This window comes from Triplophysa dalaica, chromosome 2, assembly GCF_015846415.1.
Source record: "Triplophysa dalaica isolate WHDGS20190420 chromosome 2, ASM1584641v1, whole genome shotgun sequence".
NCBI classification, from domain to species: domain Eukaryota; kingdom Metazoa; phylum Chordata; class Actinopteri; order Cypriniformes; family Nemacheilidae; genus Triplophysa; species Triplophysa dalaica.
The window spans coordinates 23607516-23625914 of NC_079543.1; the positions used below are offsets into that span (position 1 = coordinate 23607516).

Sequence of the window (18399 nt, forward strand, 5' to 3'; positions counted from 1 at the left end):
GTTATAAGCATTCTTCCAAATATCGTTCTCTGTGTTCATCAGAACAAAGAAATTTATACAGATTTGGAACAACACGAAGGTGAGTATATGTTCATTTGGAGGAAGTATATCGTGTAATCGTTTTAATCAATACAACTTAACTTTATAGTATCTAAATGAGTTTATTTAAAAATAAAAAAAATTCAGAGAAACAGAAAAAAATGTTATAAAGAAATGACCAATAAACAAATAAAAACGTGCAACAAAACCTTTTTATATTAATATCTATGAATGCTTGTAGTGGTTATTTCATAATGTACACAATGTACAGGTAAAGCAAAACAGTCAGTAATTGTTTTATAGATCAACTTAAACATAAGTTTATACTTCCACTTATGGCAAGACCGAATGCAACCATCCTACAGTCCCTCTTCTATAGGAGATATAAAGCTTAGATCTTATATGAGGGACCCTAGCAGCATTTAAAGTTATAAGACCACAGTCTTTAATAAGGGTTTCATTTTGAAGCTTTCTTGAGACGAAAATTTAATATTAAATTAGAGTAAACATACTGAACAAACAGCAATGTGTTTTCATTCCTTCAGCTGGATAAACAAGTAAACATTTTCAAAACATGATGCTGACAAAAGACAGATTTGGCGACAGCATAAGGCGCAAAGAAAGAAGACATGCACTGCATCTGTGTGGGGGAGAAATAAACAAGACTGAAAGCAATAAAGAGATCACCCCAGTACCAAGTACCTATGGTAAAGTCCACATTAAATACAAATACTAAATCCAACCTTTCTTTACCAATTCTTCATAATTAAATCTTTAAAACGACACACCTTTCATTAGGTGTCTGATCCCAAAAATAGAATATATAACACCACCTGCTTGTCACTGTAGGAAGACAGACAACTCAGTTCTATCACAAACATGAAACAAGACAAATAAAAACCAACATTAGCCTTTAAAAAGTCATAACGGGCGTAACAAATGACACAACATGTGATTGGCCCTCAGTCCCAAAAGTCAAAAGTCTTGGTTCTTGGTTTCTCTCAGCAGGTACGGCGAGTGGTGTAGTCCAGCACCATGCTTGCAGCACCAAGTAGAGCGGGGTCCTCAAGGCTGGATACCATAACCTTTGTCTCCTTCACCGAGAGAAGGGAGCGTTGACTAATGACTTGTCGAACTTGATTTTCGTAGTGCTTTGCCAAAACGCCAGACAGGACCACCAGAGATGGGTTGACCATGTGCAGGATGTTTACAATGCCCAGACCAAGGGCAGTTCCAGCTGATATGGAAAAGAAGAGAAGGACTATCAGTGCATTTGGCTATTACACAATGTAGTGTTATAATAAAATTATAAGAAATTATTGAAACCAAAAATTATATAATGCCATTAAATGTAGCAATTGTCCGTCAAAAAATCGTCAAAAAAATCGTTTGTAGCAAGGCTATTATAGTTCACTACAACCAAAACTATTAAAATAGTACTGTTTATTTAAAAGTAAATATTGTGCTAAAATTTTTAAACCCAAATGAAAATAAGAAATGTTGCCTCAGGAATAAACTGAGATAAGTTTCGAAAAAATATTTTTTATCGTAAAAATAAAAAAGACTTTACAATATTCTTAAAAAGTAAAAAAAAGACTAATCAAAAAATTTAAATATTTATAAAAGTATTTTAAATCTGAAAACAAAACTATAATAACTCTGCTTTAGAGTCCATTTCTCTAAAGGAAATGTTTAAGAGAGGCAACATTTACACAATCTCCAGTAACAGTCAGGAGGACAAACAATTAAGTACATTTTTCCTTTAGTAAACCAAATCTAAAGTAGGTTTCTGGGTCAAAGTAACTAAATATATCTTGTCAAATATGTGCTTGTTTTAATCGAAACAGTCTTTCGTACCTGTGCGAAGGATGCTCTCAGCTTCGGAGTTGCCGTTTTGGGCAGCATTAATAAGATGACTAGCGTTCACCTGTTCTTTGTTGTTCAAAGACATTCCCTCCACCAACAGCAGGTCCTCTGTCATTAAACACGCAAGAAACTTGTAAATACAACACAAGCTTTTAAAAAACACATTTCTTCAGATACACCAAGACATTTCTATTGTAAAACGATTCTGATAGAGATCCAGTGTTCTTTGAGAAGAAAGTTAAACACAAAGCTACACTACGACAACTTTTTTTGTTCATTATAGAACTTGACTGCTTCTCCTAAGGGCTGAAAATACTTTTTTTATAACAAGTAAAAGTGTTAACAAACATAGTTTCTAAAAAATAGCAATACTATTTGCAAGCTATCCTATTGAAAAATGTGGCTTAGGGTTGTTGTGTAATTAAAACTACAACTCATCTAACAAGTATGCCATCTGATCCCTTCCTCAGGGTAAGGTGTGTTTGGCATTTAAAGACTGAATAGATAAACGCTTGTGTTAAATATGAGATTTCAGAGAATTTTCAAGTTTTTTAATTTTGAGGTTTGGTATGTTAACAATGACAGAGATTAAGCAAGCACATGGAAAATTCCACAAGTGTTTTACTTCATTGTTAAACATGACCTTTTACAAACGACTTTCTGAGCTTATTTGGTATCAGCTGTAATAAAACGTTTGCGAAACAGGAATGTCAGGGTTGGCAAGGTTTATTGTATGAGAATGCGTCTGCTTGTCTTACCGTCGTGCAGTTTCTTAGCCTCTCTCTGCAGGGCATGACCTGACGAATAGGCTTCTATACAGCCGTGGCTGCCACATGTGCATTCAGGTCCTTCAAGAGAGACCACAATGTGCCCCAGTTCTGCCGCGCAAAACGTGCTGCCGTGAATCAGTTCGTTGTGCTGGATAATGCCACCTCCGATTCCTACTCACACAGAGATAGAAAATAATTATAAACTTAATTACAAACAGGTTTTTCAAATATCATAAATGAATGTTGTAGCATACTGCTACACATTCGATGTGTCTCATCTAAAAGGAATGTAGAATCTTTCCATTAGTGTATAATTTTATATATTTCTGTTTATTAAAATATTTATTACATAATATTTATATAAAAAATAAATGTAACTTAAAGACCATTTCATCGGAAGCAAGTGCTTGGCTCGAAGTTAACTTCCGCTCTGAGTTTTGTTATAATATGACAATTTCATTCGGAATTATATTTACATATATATATATATACGTATTTATATATTATTATAATTCATTCTCACAGTTTATAGTATATAAATTGTATTAAATAAAATGAAAACTATTCAACAGTTCTCCAGGAAATTAAGTTTGGGCCACATATCGTCTGTCTCTATAAAACAATCAAATAAAATAATAAAATAAGAGCCCTATACAAAATTGTAAGGAATAAAACTAAAATGAACATGAAAATATGAAGAAAAAAAAACTAATTCAAAATATTAGTAAAACTACAACAAAACTATAAAAACTCTGTTATAAAGCGCTTACTACACATATAGGATTGGAGAAATAGTTAAAGGTTTAGTAACAAGAAAAAAAGAAGTGAATTTGGTGAATTGAATTCCTAACCTGCACTCTGGTTATACAAGCTATGGTCTCAGAATTAAAAGTATTTTCCATAAACTTCTGCAATGTACTTCTTATATTAAAGGAGTCATTTGCCGGAAGTACGTGTTTTAAACCAAAACTTTCCTTAAAAAACCCTCCTACGTAAGGCAGCTGTATAACAAGTTAAAGACTATGCACTAACCCGCTTTACCGGTATTTCCTGTCATACAGCTCTTTTTAAAATAAAGGCACATCCCACTTCATTGTCACCTTAGAAATAGTACAATTCTTTTAAAAAAGGAAACTGACCGGTTCCAGTAATAATGGTGACAAAGTTCTCCACACCATTCCCGTGACCAAATTTCCTCTCAGCCAGGGCTGCGCAGTTCCCGTCATTGTCGACCCATACGGGCAGGTGGAGGGCGCTGGAGAGCGGTGTACGGATGTTCACAGAAGTCCACTCATTTATCAGCTTGGTGGAGTGAAGGACCACGCCGTCCTGCGGGTTGACACGGCCACCTGTGCTCACGCCTGAAACAAACACGATAAAATGAATAAACAAATATATTAGGAGGTAAAACAGTAGTAACGAAGAGAAACGCAGACGCACCGACTCCCAGAATCCTGCAGTTGAGGTGAACAGCGTCAGCCAAGGCCTGCTTGCACATGGTGAGAATGAGCTCTATCCTCTCCTCAAATGTCTTTGGATTCAACTGGATATACTTCTTGACCAATTTACCCTGGAGAAACCAACACAGTCAGACATACATGAATAAACACATTTAATTTTTTTAATTTATAAATTGTGTGTTCAAAAACCAATTCTATCAACCTTAAAATTAGACATTACAAAGTGTTGTTGTTACATAACAAAAGTGTAAAGTGAACTAACTTCCAGAACAGATTACACACCCCTTCTGATCAAACCTACTTCTGTTTGATTAACAAACTGAGTTTTATTTTAGATTAAACAAAATGACAGACAAAATGGCATATCCTACATCATAAAGTAAATCATTCAACAAGCACACACACCTACACACACAGTGTTGCAACTAAATACAGGTGTAAAATGAAATCTTCCGGTTTTATAATCTCACAATGCACTTCATGGCTAACGTCATGTCCTAAAGAAGCCTCAGTGTACCTTCATACTAACGATCGCCACACGCAGGTTGGTTCCACCTAGGTCGACAGCAAGAGCGCTTTGAGTCTCCAGAATGTGGTCGATGTCTTGAGAGATGCAGTCCTTCACTGGCGGGAAACAAAACTTCTTCTGAAGCGGCTCAGAGAGGTTAATAGCCTGCATGAACTTCAAAATGCGTTGGACTGCATTTCCATCACCGTAGATCTTGGAGCTAGTTGACAGAACACAGAGTACACGTTACATACCATTTGTCCAGATATTGCCTCAATGGGTCATGTTAATGTCACAGAGTAACAGTTTTTAGTTTCGCCTGATCTTTTTATAGTTATTGTACAATTCTGTCGTGTTATATCATTAATTATTATCATTAATACAGTGCATCCGTAAAGTATTCACAGCGCTTCACTTTTTCCACATTTTGTTATTTTACAGCCTAAATTCATTATTTTCCTCAACATTCTACAAACAATACGCCATAATGACAACATGAAAGAAGTTTGTTTGAGATCTTTGCAAATTTGTTCAAAATAAAAAAACAAAAAATGCACATGTACTCAAGTATTCACAGCCTTTGCCATGACACTCTAAAATTGAGCTCAGGAGCATCCTGTTTCCACTGATCTTCCTTGAGATGTTTCTACAACTTGATTGGAGTCCACCTGTGGTAAATTCAGTTGATTGGACATGATTTGGAAAGGCTCACACCTGTCTATATAAGGTCCCACAGCTAACAGTGCTTGTCAGAGCACAAACCAACCCATGAAGTCCAAGAAACTGTCTGTAGACGGCCGAGACAGGATTGTATCGAGGCACATATCTGTGGAAGGGTACAGAAAAAATTCTGCAGCATTTAAGGTCCCAATGAGCTCAGTGGCCTCCATTATCCGAAAATGGAAGAAGTTTGGAACCACCAGGACTCTTCCTAGAGCTGGCTGTCCGGCCAAACTGAACGATCAGGGGAGAAGGGCCCTAGTCAGGGAGGTGACCAAGAACCCGATGGTCACTCTGACAGAGCTCCAGCATGTCATTGTGGCGAGAGGAGAACCTTCCAGAAGAATAACCATCTCTGCAGCACTCCACCAATCAGGCCTGTATCGCAGAGTGGCCAGACGGAAGACACTCCTCAGTAAAAGGCACATGACAGCCCGTCTGGAGTTTGCCAAAAGGCAACGGAAGAAATCTTAGACCATGAGAAACAAAATTCTCTGGTCTGATGAAACAAAGATTGAACTCTTTGTCTGTAGGAAACCTGGCACCGCTCATCACCTGGCCAATACCACCCCTACAGTGAAACGTGGTGGAGGCAGCATCATGCTGTGGGGATGTTTTTCAGCAGCAGGAACTGGGAGACTAGTCAGGATCGAGGGAAAGATGAATGCAGCAATGTACAGAAACATTCTCGATGAAAACCTGCTCCAGAGCGCTCTGGAACTCCGACTGGGGCAAAGGTTCATCTTGAAACAGAACAATGACCTTAAGCACAGCAAAGATAACAAAGGAGTGGCTACAGGACAACTCTGTGACTGTACTTGACTGGCCCAGCCAGAGCCCAGACTTAAACCCGATTTAACATCTCTGGAAAGATCTGAATTGCGCACCGATGCTCCCCATTAAACCTGATGGAGCTTGAGAGGTCCTGCAAAGTAGAATGTGAGAAACTGCCCACAAATAGGTATGACAAACTTGTAGCATCATACTCAAAAAGACGTGAGGCTGAAATTGGTTCCTAAGGTGTTTCAACAAAGTATTGACCAAAGGCTGTGAATACTTATGTACATATTCTTTTTTTAAATTTTTAATAAATTTGCAAAGATTTCAAACAAAAATTCTTTCACGTTGTCTTGAGGTATTGTTTTTGGAATTTTAAGGAAAACATTTTTTTAATCCATTTTGGAATAAGGCTTTAACATGAAGTGCTGCGTTAATTGCGTTAAATATATTAACGTTGACAGCCCTAAAATTCAATCGAAACACCACTATAAAAAATAAAGTATGACTGACATTCTTCTGTGGAAGATACAGAGTAATAATCTACTAAAATTTCACATTGTTTTTGTTAATAACAATTTTTTAATAATAATTTCTTAGACGCGGTTTACACTAGAACGTTTTAAACCGTTAAAAACCAAATAACTTATGATCCGTTTTGATAGTTCATTTTTATTCGCTTTTCCCAGATCCATTGAAATGCAGATCGTTTTGATAACACGGTCTTGTGTACGTGAATTTTTTTTAAAACGCAAAGGAAAAAACTACTTCTGTCAAACAACATGAGAACAGGAAATTTAAGCCTGAACTAATCCTTGAACAAAGAGAGCTCATTACCATGGGTAGCGCTTTCCAAACTGTAGTTCCAGGGCATGGAAGATTTTGTTATGCGTGTCTGCGTCTCGTACATGAAGAACATTTTCGCCTGTTGTCACAATACCATAAATTAGCAAAACTGGTTCATCAAAACAATAACAATAAACGACAAATAACAATCAGAACAATAAATGTGTAATGTCTATTCCACGGGACACAAATGTATCTACTGTGCATCCTTTCCAGAAAAAGTCTATGATCCCATCAAAACTACAATAAAAGTCTAGTCAGCAATTATGTGTAATGTTAGGTAATTTAAGGTGTGTAACTTTCAGCAATATTAGAAGAATTTTTAAAACTGGTTTTCAAACAGCTAGTTCTAAGCACATGCCCTCCCCCCTCCACTATTTATAAAAGTATCCACATCAATAAACAAACAACAGAGAGCTGCGAAACTTTCATCATATGACGCCAACGGACAAGTTGCGTTTGTTTCTCATCCCACCTGTCTCTCGACCAGTCTGGCGAGTTCCCAGGTTAATTACAGGTGTCCCGAATGCTCCAGCCTCTCGTACACCGCAGCTGCTGTTCCCGATCATACAGCCAGCGTGAGCCACCAGTTGGATGAACTGATCGAATGGAACGTGCTTGACCGCTTTGAAGTTTGGGTGCTGTTCGACTCCTTTCTTCCTCATGACACGAACCATTTCTTTACTTCCTACAGGAGACAAACACAACGGTATGGAATTATAGGGACAATGTTCTACAGTTTTTTCCACTTATGAAGTTATTTTTCTGCACCAAATCCTAAACAAGAATAAAACAGGCTGCTGTTGCTACTGTAGCTTTAAAGAGAAGAGTTCTTGACCTCCTTGATACTCTTTTCTGTGATTTGCTGTTTTGTGTCCTTTCTACTGTTCAGACTCCTTGAGTTTCTGTAAACAAGTTTTATGTTCCACGCAAAAGCATTTCTGTTTTGACTATAGAAAAGTAGTATCTGCTTTTCATTGATATCATGTACAAAACAAACCCTGACTGTTCTGTCTGTGCTAGGTGTCCTTCCAAGATTTCATTCAATGCCGATGAAGCCATTAATGGTCACAAATGCCTTTATTGTAAATGGGATTCTTCAGAAAGCAATAATAGGGTGTTCCAACCACACTCTAACACAAAAGAAGATATGAATGAATGTTGGTAACCAAACAATGGCGGTAACCATTCGCTTCTATTGCATGAACACAAAACCCATTTAAGTTAATGGGTTTGGTTACCAAAATTCTTTAAAATTCCTTCTTTTCAGGTTTAAATTGAATAGAGCGTGAGTAAATGAGTAAACTATCCCTTCAATACCAGGTGTAATCGTGGTCTGATAAAGAAGAACAGAAACGATGACAGAAAGACCTGACCTGCGTCTATATTGGGGAAGAGTATGAGAGCCTTCTTGTTGAATGAGATGAGAGCGTCCAGCATTAACTCATAGATCTTAACGGAATTCTTGATGTCTGTGGTCACAGGATGCTGTAAAGCTACGATATAATCCTGCTCCTGCACATCGCCTGTTCGGGAAAGAATCACATTCACAAAAACAGTAAATGACTTGCATTTTGGATGCTTCAATGTAATGTTCAGAGTTAAAACTACTACAGAAATACTCACCGAGCCAGGACTTGATGATATCGGGGTAATCGTCTCGCTGGTGGGCGGTCAGCAGCTTGTCGTACGATGGGCAGCCAGCCAATAAGATGTGAGAGTGATCTTCGCACATTGAGATGAGGTGTCTCTCGGCCGAGAGCGTGCAGACAGCGTGGTAGTGCGCCAGTTTGGAGATGGCGTGGCGGATGGAATCGTCGATCGTCCCACTGACTTCTCCGCCCTCCAGGTGCAAAATGCGAATGTTCATGAGAGCGGCTGCTGTGGCCAAGGCGAGGGCATCGAAACGGTCGCCGTGGACCAGCAGAATGTCGGGAGCGAGACGCTGGAGCACGTCAGGGAGCTTTACAAGCGCCAGACCAACAGACTCCACCATGGCGGCTTCGTCTTCACCACGAACGATGGTGTGCAGTTTAGAGCCAATATCAAACTCATCCTGCTCGATCATACGGAAGGTGTTTCTGCAGAGAAAGACATATTTACGTTTATAAATGATTACATTTAAAAGATGCTTTTGCTTTTAATATGTCGTTTTTTATTCATATCAATTTGTGTGTTCCTGTTCCTTACAGGTATACTTCACCCAAAAAAGAGAATCCTTTCTTCATGTACTCACCTCAGCATGTTCTCAACCTGTATAAATTACTTTGTTCTGCTGAACACACGGCAAGATATTTGGAAGAATGTCAGATCTTATACCCCATTGACTCCCATAGTATTTATTTTCCCTACCATGGCGGTAAATGGAGGAGGAGATCTGACATTCTTCCGAAAACCTTCCTGTGTGTTCAGAAGTATTTATACAGGTTAGGAACACACTGAGGGTGAGTGAATGGAAACAGAATTTCATTTTTGGGTGAAGTATCCCTTTAAGATTGAACCCATGATCTGACGCAGTGCTCTACCAATTGAGCAATAGGATTATTTGCTGTATCAGTTATTTAGTGTCACCAGATCCCTTGGGAAAGATAAGGAGTGTGTTTGGCATAAAAGATGTCAACTTAAAAACGCAAGATCTCTTTGCTTCCTGTTGGCTAAGTCATGTGTGAACGAGCTATAGCAAAGCCAACTCTGGCTTGGCTTCTTGATAGCAGCCAATGGCTTCCAGCCAGCACCTGCAGCCCACTGTGAGGGTCAAACTCCCAGGGGCAAGAGCTACATTCCAACATACCCATGGTAACAGCTAGATACAGTGCTGGTTCATGTGCTCGACCTCTCAAGTCCAGATGAAGATTTATTGTTACTAGAAACAAGTTCTTGTCCACCACTGACTACCATAGTAGGAAAAAATGACAATGGTAGTCAACATTGCCCCGGAATCGTTTTCTTTTCTACATTCTCCAAAATATCTAATAACAAAATACATATTTTGTGTTCAACAGAACAAATAATTTTTGCCTACTATGATAGTCAATGGTGGCCAAAAATTGTTTGGTTACAAGCATTCTTCCAAATATCTTTCTCTGTGTTCATCAGAACAAAAACATTTATACAGAATTGAAACAACATGAGGGTGATTAATTGACAGAATTTTCATTTCTGGGAGAACTCTTCCTTTATGACTACATTTCAGAGAATTCGAGTTAATTTCTTACCCATAATCGTCAATGAGATGTGAACCCAGCACCACCACCTCTAGGTCAAAGATGTCAGGAAGAGCTTTTATCCCAAACATGATGGGAGCGAGTTTGGAGTAGTCCGCTCTGTTACAGGTTGCCACGCAAACGCGAAGGCGATGCTCCATTTCCTTCTCCGGGTGGTCCATTTGCACTTTCGCTTGCTGGGTCTTCAAATAATACAGTTCCTACACAAAGAACATACTTTTATTGAATTTGGAACTTTTATAGAACAGACTTTCTTTCTAGCATTTATTGTGTCGCCTCCTGCTTGCCTCTTATTTCTCACACATACAAAAAACAACATTCTTTAGGAGAGGTCAGAATAGGGCTGTCGCGATAAACCAACGATAAATATCAAGTGATTTATGCAGTGAAGTACGGGAAAATGCTGCTGCATTAGGGCGCTCTCGTGCGGAATCTCCAAATACGCACTGCAGAAGAACTCCATAACACGTTCAAGAATCTAGGAAAGACCTATGGACATCTTTTTATCACTGTTACTCAAGCCTCATCAGGTATTTTAATGATAATAAAGAATATTTATTATGATCCTGTTTAATTGGTGTTGCTTTTTCAAATGCACATCGTAAGCAACTCAAACTCGCACTGCTTTTAGATCGAATAGCATTTCTTATTGATCCCAGAGCCGTGCTTCACAGAGAAGCGAAGCATAAAAAAATATATAAACACATTGCATATCGCAGCCAGCTTGATTTCAATAGGATTTAGTGGTATCGCGATAAATTATCGTGAAGTCCAAGGTCAGAATATGTCAAAGCTTACATATCCAATCAGGAAATGAGACTTAATCAATAAAATGTGCCATTTATATAAAACAATATATCATAGTAATATTTGATGATGTTGCAATACGACTGTCTGCTGACAATCTACTTTAGCAATAAAAAACCTATACTATCACAGGACAAGTAAACGCTGCTGTTAAAGTAAGAAACTAGATCACCTAAAAAAAAGAAAAGTCAACCATAGCTTACTCATTCTCACTTAAAATTTCATCTTCATAAATTATGTAAATACTTGGGAAGACAAAACAGGCTGTTTAACTATTACTCGCGATTAATCGCATCCAGAATAAACGTTTGTGCTTACATAATATACGTCTGTAAACTGTGCATATTAATTTTGTATTTATAAAAACATAGTAATACATGTATATATTTAAGAAAGAAAAAGCAAAAAATGTATATGTATATAAGTATGTGTATGTGTTTATAGTTACAACAGAAATATGCACAGTGAGTGCACATACAAATATTATATAAACACGTTTATTCTGGATGCGAATAATCATTTAAAAAAGTCCTATGGTGAGTACATTTTGATTATTGAGTTAACCTTAAGCATGACAATTATGTATAAAATTATGATTCTAACATTAAGGAAGCAATTTTCTATCAAAAAAATTCTGTTGTATGCGAATAAAGAAGCACTTTTCCTACAATATAGTCCCTGGCACGTAACAGATGACCTATGCTATGCAGTGATATACACAGACGTTACTAGATAGGTGAATAAATATTTATTTCAAAGCTTTGATTGACCAATAGCGCATTTAATCATGGCTGAAATCCTCCAATGACCAATAAGTTTTCGAGACCAAAATTTTGCAGACCTATTCCTTTTTAATAAAAAAAACTATATATATATATATATATATATATATATATATATATATATATATATAAATAACTAGAACTGCGGTAAATCAGAGCAAGACTTTCATGCCAGGATTGCCAGATTAAAAGGAATTGTACTTACATGAATATTCCTGAACTGAACACTCTGAGGCATGAACAGAATAAAGAGGAGAAGAAGGGGTAGACAGAGCTACTTCACTTAAAACAGTACAATAAAACTATATATACCATCAAACAGCAACGTCTCTGGCTAGTTCATTATCATGGCACACATTTGGAAAAAAGCTCTTTGACAGCCACAGGACACTTGTTGCTGTGGATTATTTGGACAATCATTGACTACTCAAATACTCAGAGTCTGTTTATAAAGAAGAGCAAACAGCATAAGCAGACACCGACTAAAGCTTGTCAAAGTTAAATCAGCAAAAAACACCTAGAGTGGAACTGAACTGAACTTGGAGCTTTAAATCTAACAATTATTTTAGCTCGGAAAACAATATGAGATTGTGCTACCAAAACATCAATGTTATGTGCAATTAATTAGATAATTTTTTTAATGATTTACAGCACTATATATTTTTAACCCATAGTTGAGCCAAAAAGGGACAAACTCAATCATTGGGTTAGAAATTAACCTATGCTGCATTGTTTTAGGCCAAAATGCGGAGTTATTTGGATGGGTTCAGAAGGATTCAAAAGACTTTTCTCCTACAGTTGGAAATAATAATCATTGTTCCGACTTGATTAAAATCTTTTACTTAAATGTCAATTATGCAACAGTGACTTTGCACAGAAAATATATTTTTTTAAATTACTACAAAACTTATTTTCTAAACTGACCTGACGGAAAATAATGGACAGAGTGTAAGGCGATTTCAATGAGATTTACTACACAAATGTATACTGCCAGTGGCGTGACATTTGCAAATACACTTGAAACATGTTGTGTCGCATTACATGCACATTTCTTCATCTGGAACTGGAAATTCTGTAAAATCTAGCATATACAGTTTAGTACATTTTTAATTTCTTCTTAATTTATGTTAAAATTAAAATCTGTGCGATCAAACATTTAAAGATTGCGTATCACAGGCAGTTTCTGCCAATCTCATATTAATCTTGAGTGCTTATACAGTAGTATTGCGTACATCATATCTTCGAAGAGTATTTAGTTTGATCAAATTCATAAAAGAGATAAACCGCTATATGATTCTTCACAGAAAAACACGAGCTGCTAGAGGTGGGACCAAACTACACATCATCACATTAATCCCTTCCTGTTTTGTACATTATGCACGTACACGTTGATTGCCAACAAAACACAGACGTATGACTTAGTTTGACTTATAGAGGAATGTTATATAAACGGTGTATATAACGCTGGATTTGGATATCGTTTGAAACTGATAAGATGGAACAGTCCCAGCGCTAAAAGATGCCGGACAAGAACCACCAATAAAACAGACATATGACTCAGCTTCACTTACTGCGTAACTGGTGCGCACATGCTTTAATTATTTTGATGCATTTATTTTGAGAAATGTATTTATGATTGAATTATATATAAACATTTATTAATTGTTATGTCTAGTCATCTGCCCGGTTAACCGAAAGTATACATCACGTGATATATGCACAACTTGTGAGTGAAGTACGCTAAAATGCAGCTGCATCAGAAATCCAGAGGGCACTCTCGTACAGAAACTCCAAACACGCACAGCAGAAGAAGACCATAACATGTTCAAGAATCTAGGAAATGCCTAATGCCATGTTTTTATCACTGTTCCTCAAGCCCCCTCGGGTATTTTCATGATAATAAAGTAAATTTATAATGATCATATTTGACGGGTGTTGCATTTTTAAATGTACGTTATAAGCGACTCAAACTCGCACTGCTTTTAGATCAAACTGTATTTCCTACTGATCCAAGAGCCGTGCTTCACAGACAAGCTTCGCATCAATAAAATAATCAAAACCATGCATTATCGCAGCCAGCTCAGTTTCAGCAGGATTTAGTGGTAATCGCGGTTAACCAGGCACATGTCTAGTTATGTCCTGTATTTTCCTTAAATATGTTCAATTGTATTAATAAATACAAAATGAATATGCACAGTACAGTGCAGAATCAAATACAAACTTTTATTCTGGAATTTGATTAATCGTTTTACAGCGCTAATTAAAATATGATAAAATAATATGACACAAGGGTACCTTTAAATAAATGAAATCCTGCTGAACAAGGTTTTGTACTAGGTGTGTTACAATTATCTAAAAATATGCACTCATAATTTTCTAAAAACTCTAAGAAAACTAGAAAACTTAATATTGGTGTGCATAATTTTACATTTTCTCATTTTTTTTATCTGTTTTTAGCAAGTCTGGAAAAGCACATGCAGATGATACTTTCAGTTAAATTATCAATATGCATGTGCCACTGTGGCAAATTTTTCCAACAATACGTCTCATTTTCGTGTTTGACGTGTCACACTGATTATCAAGGTGGAGCAAGCTGGTTAAACAGGTTTACAGAAGCTCTGGCATGTTTGCAATGCATATAGCTTTGCTATTGTATTGGTTAAGAGCATTACATCTTAAGGGCATTCAACGAAAAGTTGACAAACCTCAAGATTACACCCACACCGCTGCTATTCCTTTATATGACATGATTGTTCTCCGACAATACATCTGAGCTTGCGATGTCTACTGAACACCATCAGGGACGATTCCTACAGGCCCACAAGAATCAAGGTTAGGACAAGATACGGCAGAATTTGGGATAACCTCCACCTTTCTCACTGTTACTGTGCTGTGTATCTGTCCAACCTGACATTTTTTCTTCTTTCTCTACCTTGGATTAAAAATACCAGAAATCAACATGTCATGCTGACTACATATACACTCCAAACATATACAGACTGAGAAAACCTCAATGTTTCCAACACACAGACACATCATCTCTACAGCATCACAAGACTCATGAAACATCCCTCATGACTACAACAGGGGGAGGGAATGAAAGAGCCATAGTGAAGGAGGAAAAGAAAACCTCAAAATGGCACCAGACTCACGTGTGGGTTCCTAGCCTGTTCGGGTAGCATAGTTCGCGCAGCGCTGTCTGTTTCTATCGTTCTCTGATTCAAAGGAAGCTCCTTTTTCACTGCTCTCCCTCTTTTCTGTGTCTCTGACAGCCATAACCAAAAGCTTCACACAAAGCAGCTCTGAAAGGGCCGCCCAGGGGGCGGGGTCAAAACAGTACCGGTTGGCTGAATGAGATGGATGTAATGGACGGATGAGTGGAGGGGGACACACCGTTGTGTGTATGTAAGAACTAACTTGCGTTAATGCTTTAAGTTCCTTATGGTAAATTAATGAGAAGGAAGTGGTTATACATTAGCATTTTTCTGTTTGCTTTATAATACTATAAAACTGCAAAACACTTTATAATTCTGAGTTCTGAATAGTTCTGCCACTGAATTAAAACTAATTCTGAATAAACAAAATAACCCCATCAAACAACTAAATAATTAAGTGTTCACACATTTTATTCCAGACTATAAAACCTTTCAATATCTAAAAAATGTGAAACAATCCAACATCACTGTCCACAATCCAACAATATAACAAATTTGTCTGTGATGTGATTATCTTTTTCTTTTTTGCCAAAAAAAGGTCAAAAAGAGCCACGTATGCAAAACCTGATACTTGCTAGCAACAGGTAAAACATGCAACTCTCCATCATGCATGTCATTTTAATATGCAAGGGCGTGTTGCTTGTTGTGTGCAGAGACTTACGTGGCAAGACAAACAGGATAGGATAGGATTTGTCACTGTTAGCATTTCAAAGCAAATGACAAGTGTGATTAAGGAAATGTTGACAGCGATATGCATTATATGATTGCTTTATTACATACTAATAAAAAATGTAGTGTATATAAAGAAAGTCCATATTAGTGGTTTGGATCTTCTTCTGCTATCTTTGACTAAATATTCTTCCACGACATAAGTGCTCTATTCTCTAATGTATCACTTATAGTGTGAGAAATAAAAATAATTTAGAGAGAATTTGAAACAAGCACATCTTTACGCTGTGTGAAAAGACAAGTGGCGCCATCTACTGGTAGAACGAGAGAAAAACAAAAGAGCAAGGACACGTAAGTACAAAGAGACACAGTGGATGAATGAGACCGAGTACTTATAAGCAATGTACATTTCTGCCTGACACTCCTCTTAAAAACATTTTGTCTTATCAACGATGTCTTTTCAAGGCAAAGTTTAAATTTAACATGTTGATTTCATAATAACATATCACTGCTGGTTTAAACCAACGACATAATGTTAAATATATACATAGTAAAGAGTTCAGTTAAGGAGATTATTACTTAGGAAACAACTTGTTTATTAATAGTAAACCGTAGAAAGGTAAATAAAACACGGCTGCGTGATATTATCATCATCATGACATTTTGTGCATGCCGCGCGATAATATCATTGTATTCTTTGAACTAGCTTATATACTTAAACATACAACAAATTCAACACTTTTATTGTAACATTGACTGTAATGAAACCGAAATGAGTGCTTAGAAATGAACTTAATTTACTGAGGAATGACAAGTTGACCAAAAGTTATGCTAGCGGTGTGTGTGTGTGTCATGGCCCAAAGAGAATTATCAAATCACTTACGTTTGACACGTTATCTGTAGTAAATTACCTTAGTTGATAACAAACTAAAGCAAATAGACTCCAAACCACCCAATGTTGATTTGTTGAAATCCTTAACAGATCAAAGACGGTCAAAGATTAGCCAGGTATCAATCCAACTCGAGCCCAGCGCTTTTGAGAAACCGTGTTGCCAGATAGTCATAACAAAACGAGCGCAATAGCAAATAAAATTAGTCTATAATGTTGTAATCATAAACACCGTTTTTTCATAAATAAATTAAATACTACAGCTGATGATCAAACTATTCTACATTTATGCCATGAAAGAAAGAAAAATATGCAGCAACATTTTCAGGACTTGGCAACATTGCATCTGAGACTCTTCTTCTTCTGTGTTTAATCATGGAATATAGGATGCGTGAAAGCTCGCTGCTGCCATCTACTGTCAATCTGCATTGAGGGAGATTTTAAATCTTTGTATGGAAGTTTATAAATCACAAAGAAAAAATAAAGTAATTCAATCTAAACTTTCTCAACTATAAACTACAATTTCAACCTTTTGTTATTTCTGTACATCTCACCTATGTTATTGATATACTGGGATGTGAATGTATTAATTGCATTATCTATGTATGCTGTTTATGGGTCAATGACGTGACATGTATTTTTTGTGTCCAAATTAATTATTTTCCTAAAAAGAATTTGAATAAATACATGTCATATATCAAATGGATCTACAATATGTCCTTTATAAGAAACCCTTTTCATTTTATTGAAATTCAATAGATTTTTTGAGTTTTGGTGTTTGAAAGACCAAAAATGTCAGGTGGTGCGACCGTCCGAACATACAAACAGAGAACAAAACTGAGAAATAAATGTTAATTTTCTCAATAAAATTCTTAATAAAATATTTTGGCATGATTTTATGTTAAATTTCTTATATATGAGGGGAAAAACACTCAGTGCTAAATACATTTAATGTATATTATTTTAAATTAATATATGGTCGCACCACCTGACATTTTCTGGGTGGTAAAATCAGAAATCTTGTTTAATAATGAATTAATGCTCCCTAAAATGCTGTAAAACCAATATAAATCAACACAATACATTTTTTTGGACATAAAAATACATTTTCAAACTGTTTTGCTTAAAACATTTTTTTTTCTTCTTGAAAATCTTATTTGTCATTGATCCTTATACTGTGGGGTTGTATTGTTTGTATTTATTTATATACTGGGGTGAAATAACTCGAGGAGAAAAATGTGGGATGAAAATGTTTTAATTAAAGTAGATCGAAATGCCCCCCTGCTTTGTGTCAAGGACACGCTCTCTGTTATCGATCCAAACATGGCAAATGGGACTTTCTATCATATAAATCACACAAACGCTCATACCAACAAACGCATTGTGACAGTTTGTCTTTTCCTATCCCTAACAGACCTGAGAGAAATGGTTTTGTCGAGCGGGGGATTATAACAGGGCATCGCGCCTTATCAATATCCCGCGCGCGTCGCGTGCTAATACTACAGCAGCAGTGCGGCTGGTGGCCGCGTGCTCGCTCGATACTGCATTGCAGTGGCACTGACATGATGTGCGTGAAAAGTGGACCAGATTGCATAAGCGATGCGGGACTGCTGCGCCTCGGTCCGCAAACTGCGGCTTGTGAAACCCGATGCGTCGATGGGAAAGAATGGGAGGGGTGTGGTGGGGGTATATCGGAGGATTTGGACCCAACCCGTCGCAGTGAAACATGAGAGAAGGAGCAATTTATTTATTCCAAACAAGCCAACGCACACAGGCTATACAAATAGGTGCTATAAAGCGTTGTATGCAGGGATGTAAGAAGCATTT

General features: G+C 37.0%; 1 protein-coding gene across 5 annotated transcripts; it reads right to left on the reverse strand.

Annotated features, from left to right (window-relative positions):
- Positions 1-141: 141 nt before the first annotated feature.
- On the reverse strand, positions 142-16917 carry gne (glucosamine (UDP-N-acetyl)-2-epimerase/N-acetylmannosamine kinase). Of its 5 annotated transcripts, XM_056731397.1 has the most exons (13): positions 14952-16521; positions 14505-14609; positions 10202-10410; positions 8613-9067; positions 8363-8512; positions 7462-7674; positions 6978-7065; positions 4653-4863; positions 4116-4245; positions 3815-4036; positions 2664-2846; positions 1897-2013; positions 142-1276 (listed from the first exon to the last, which is right to left on the reverse strand). In XM_056731397.1, exons 3-13 carry the CDS (start codon positions 10369-10371, stop codon positions 1041-1043), a joined length of 2175 nt encoding a protein of 724 aa, XP_056587375.1. In that variant the 5' UTR covers positions 10372-10410; positions 14505-14609; positions 14952-16521; the 3' UTR covers positions 142-1040. The 5 variants fall into 5 exon arrangements, with proteins under 5 accessions (XP_056587375.1, XP_056587367.1, XP_056587359.1 ...); XM_056731389.1 differs by lacking the exons at positions 14505-14609; positions 14952-16521 and adding an exon at positions 16595-16917; XM_056731381.1 differs by lacking the exons at positions 14505-14609; positions 14952-16521 and adding an exon at positions 16567-16917.
- Between the last annotated feature and the right edge of the window lie 1482 nt (positions 16918-18399).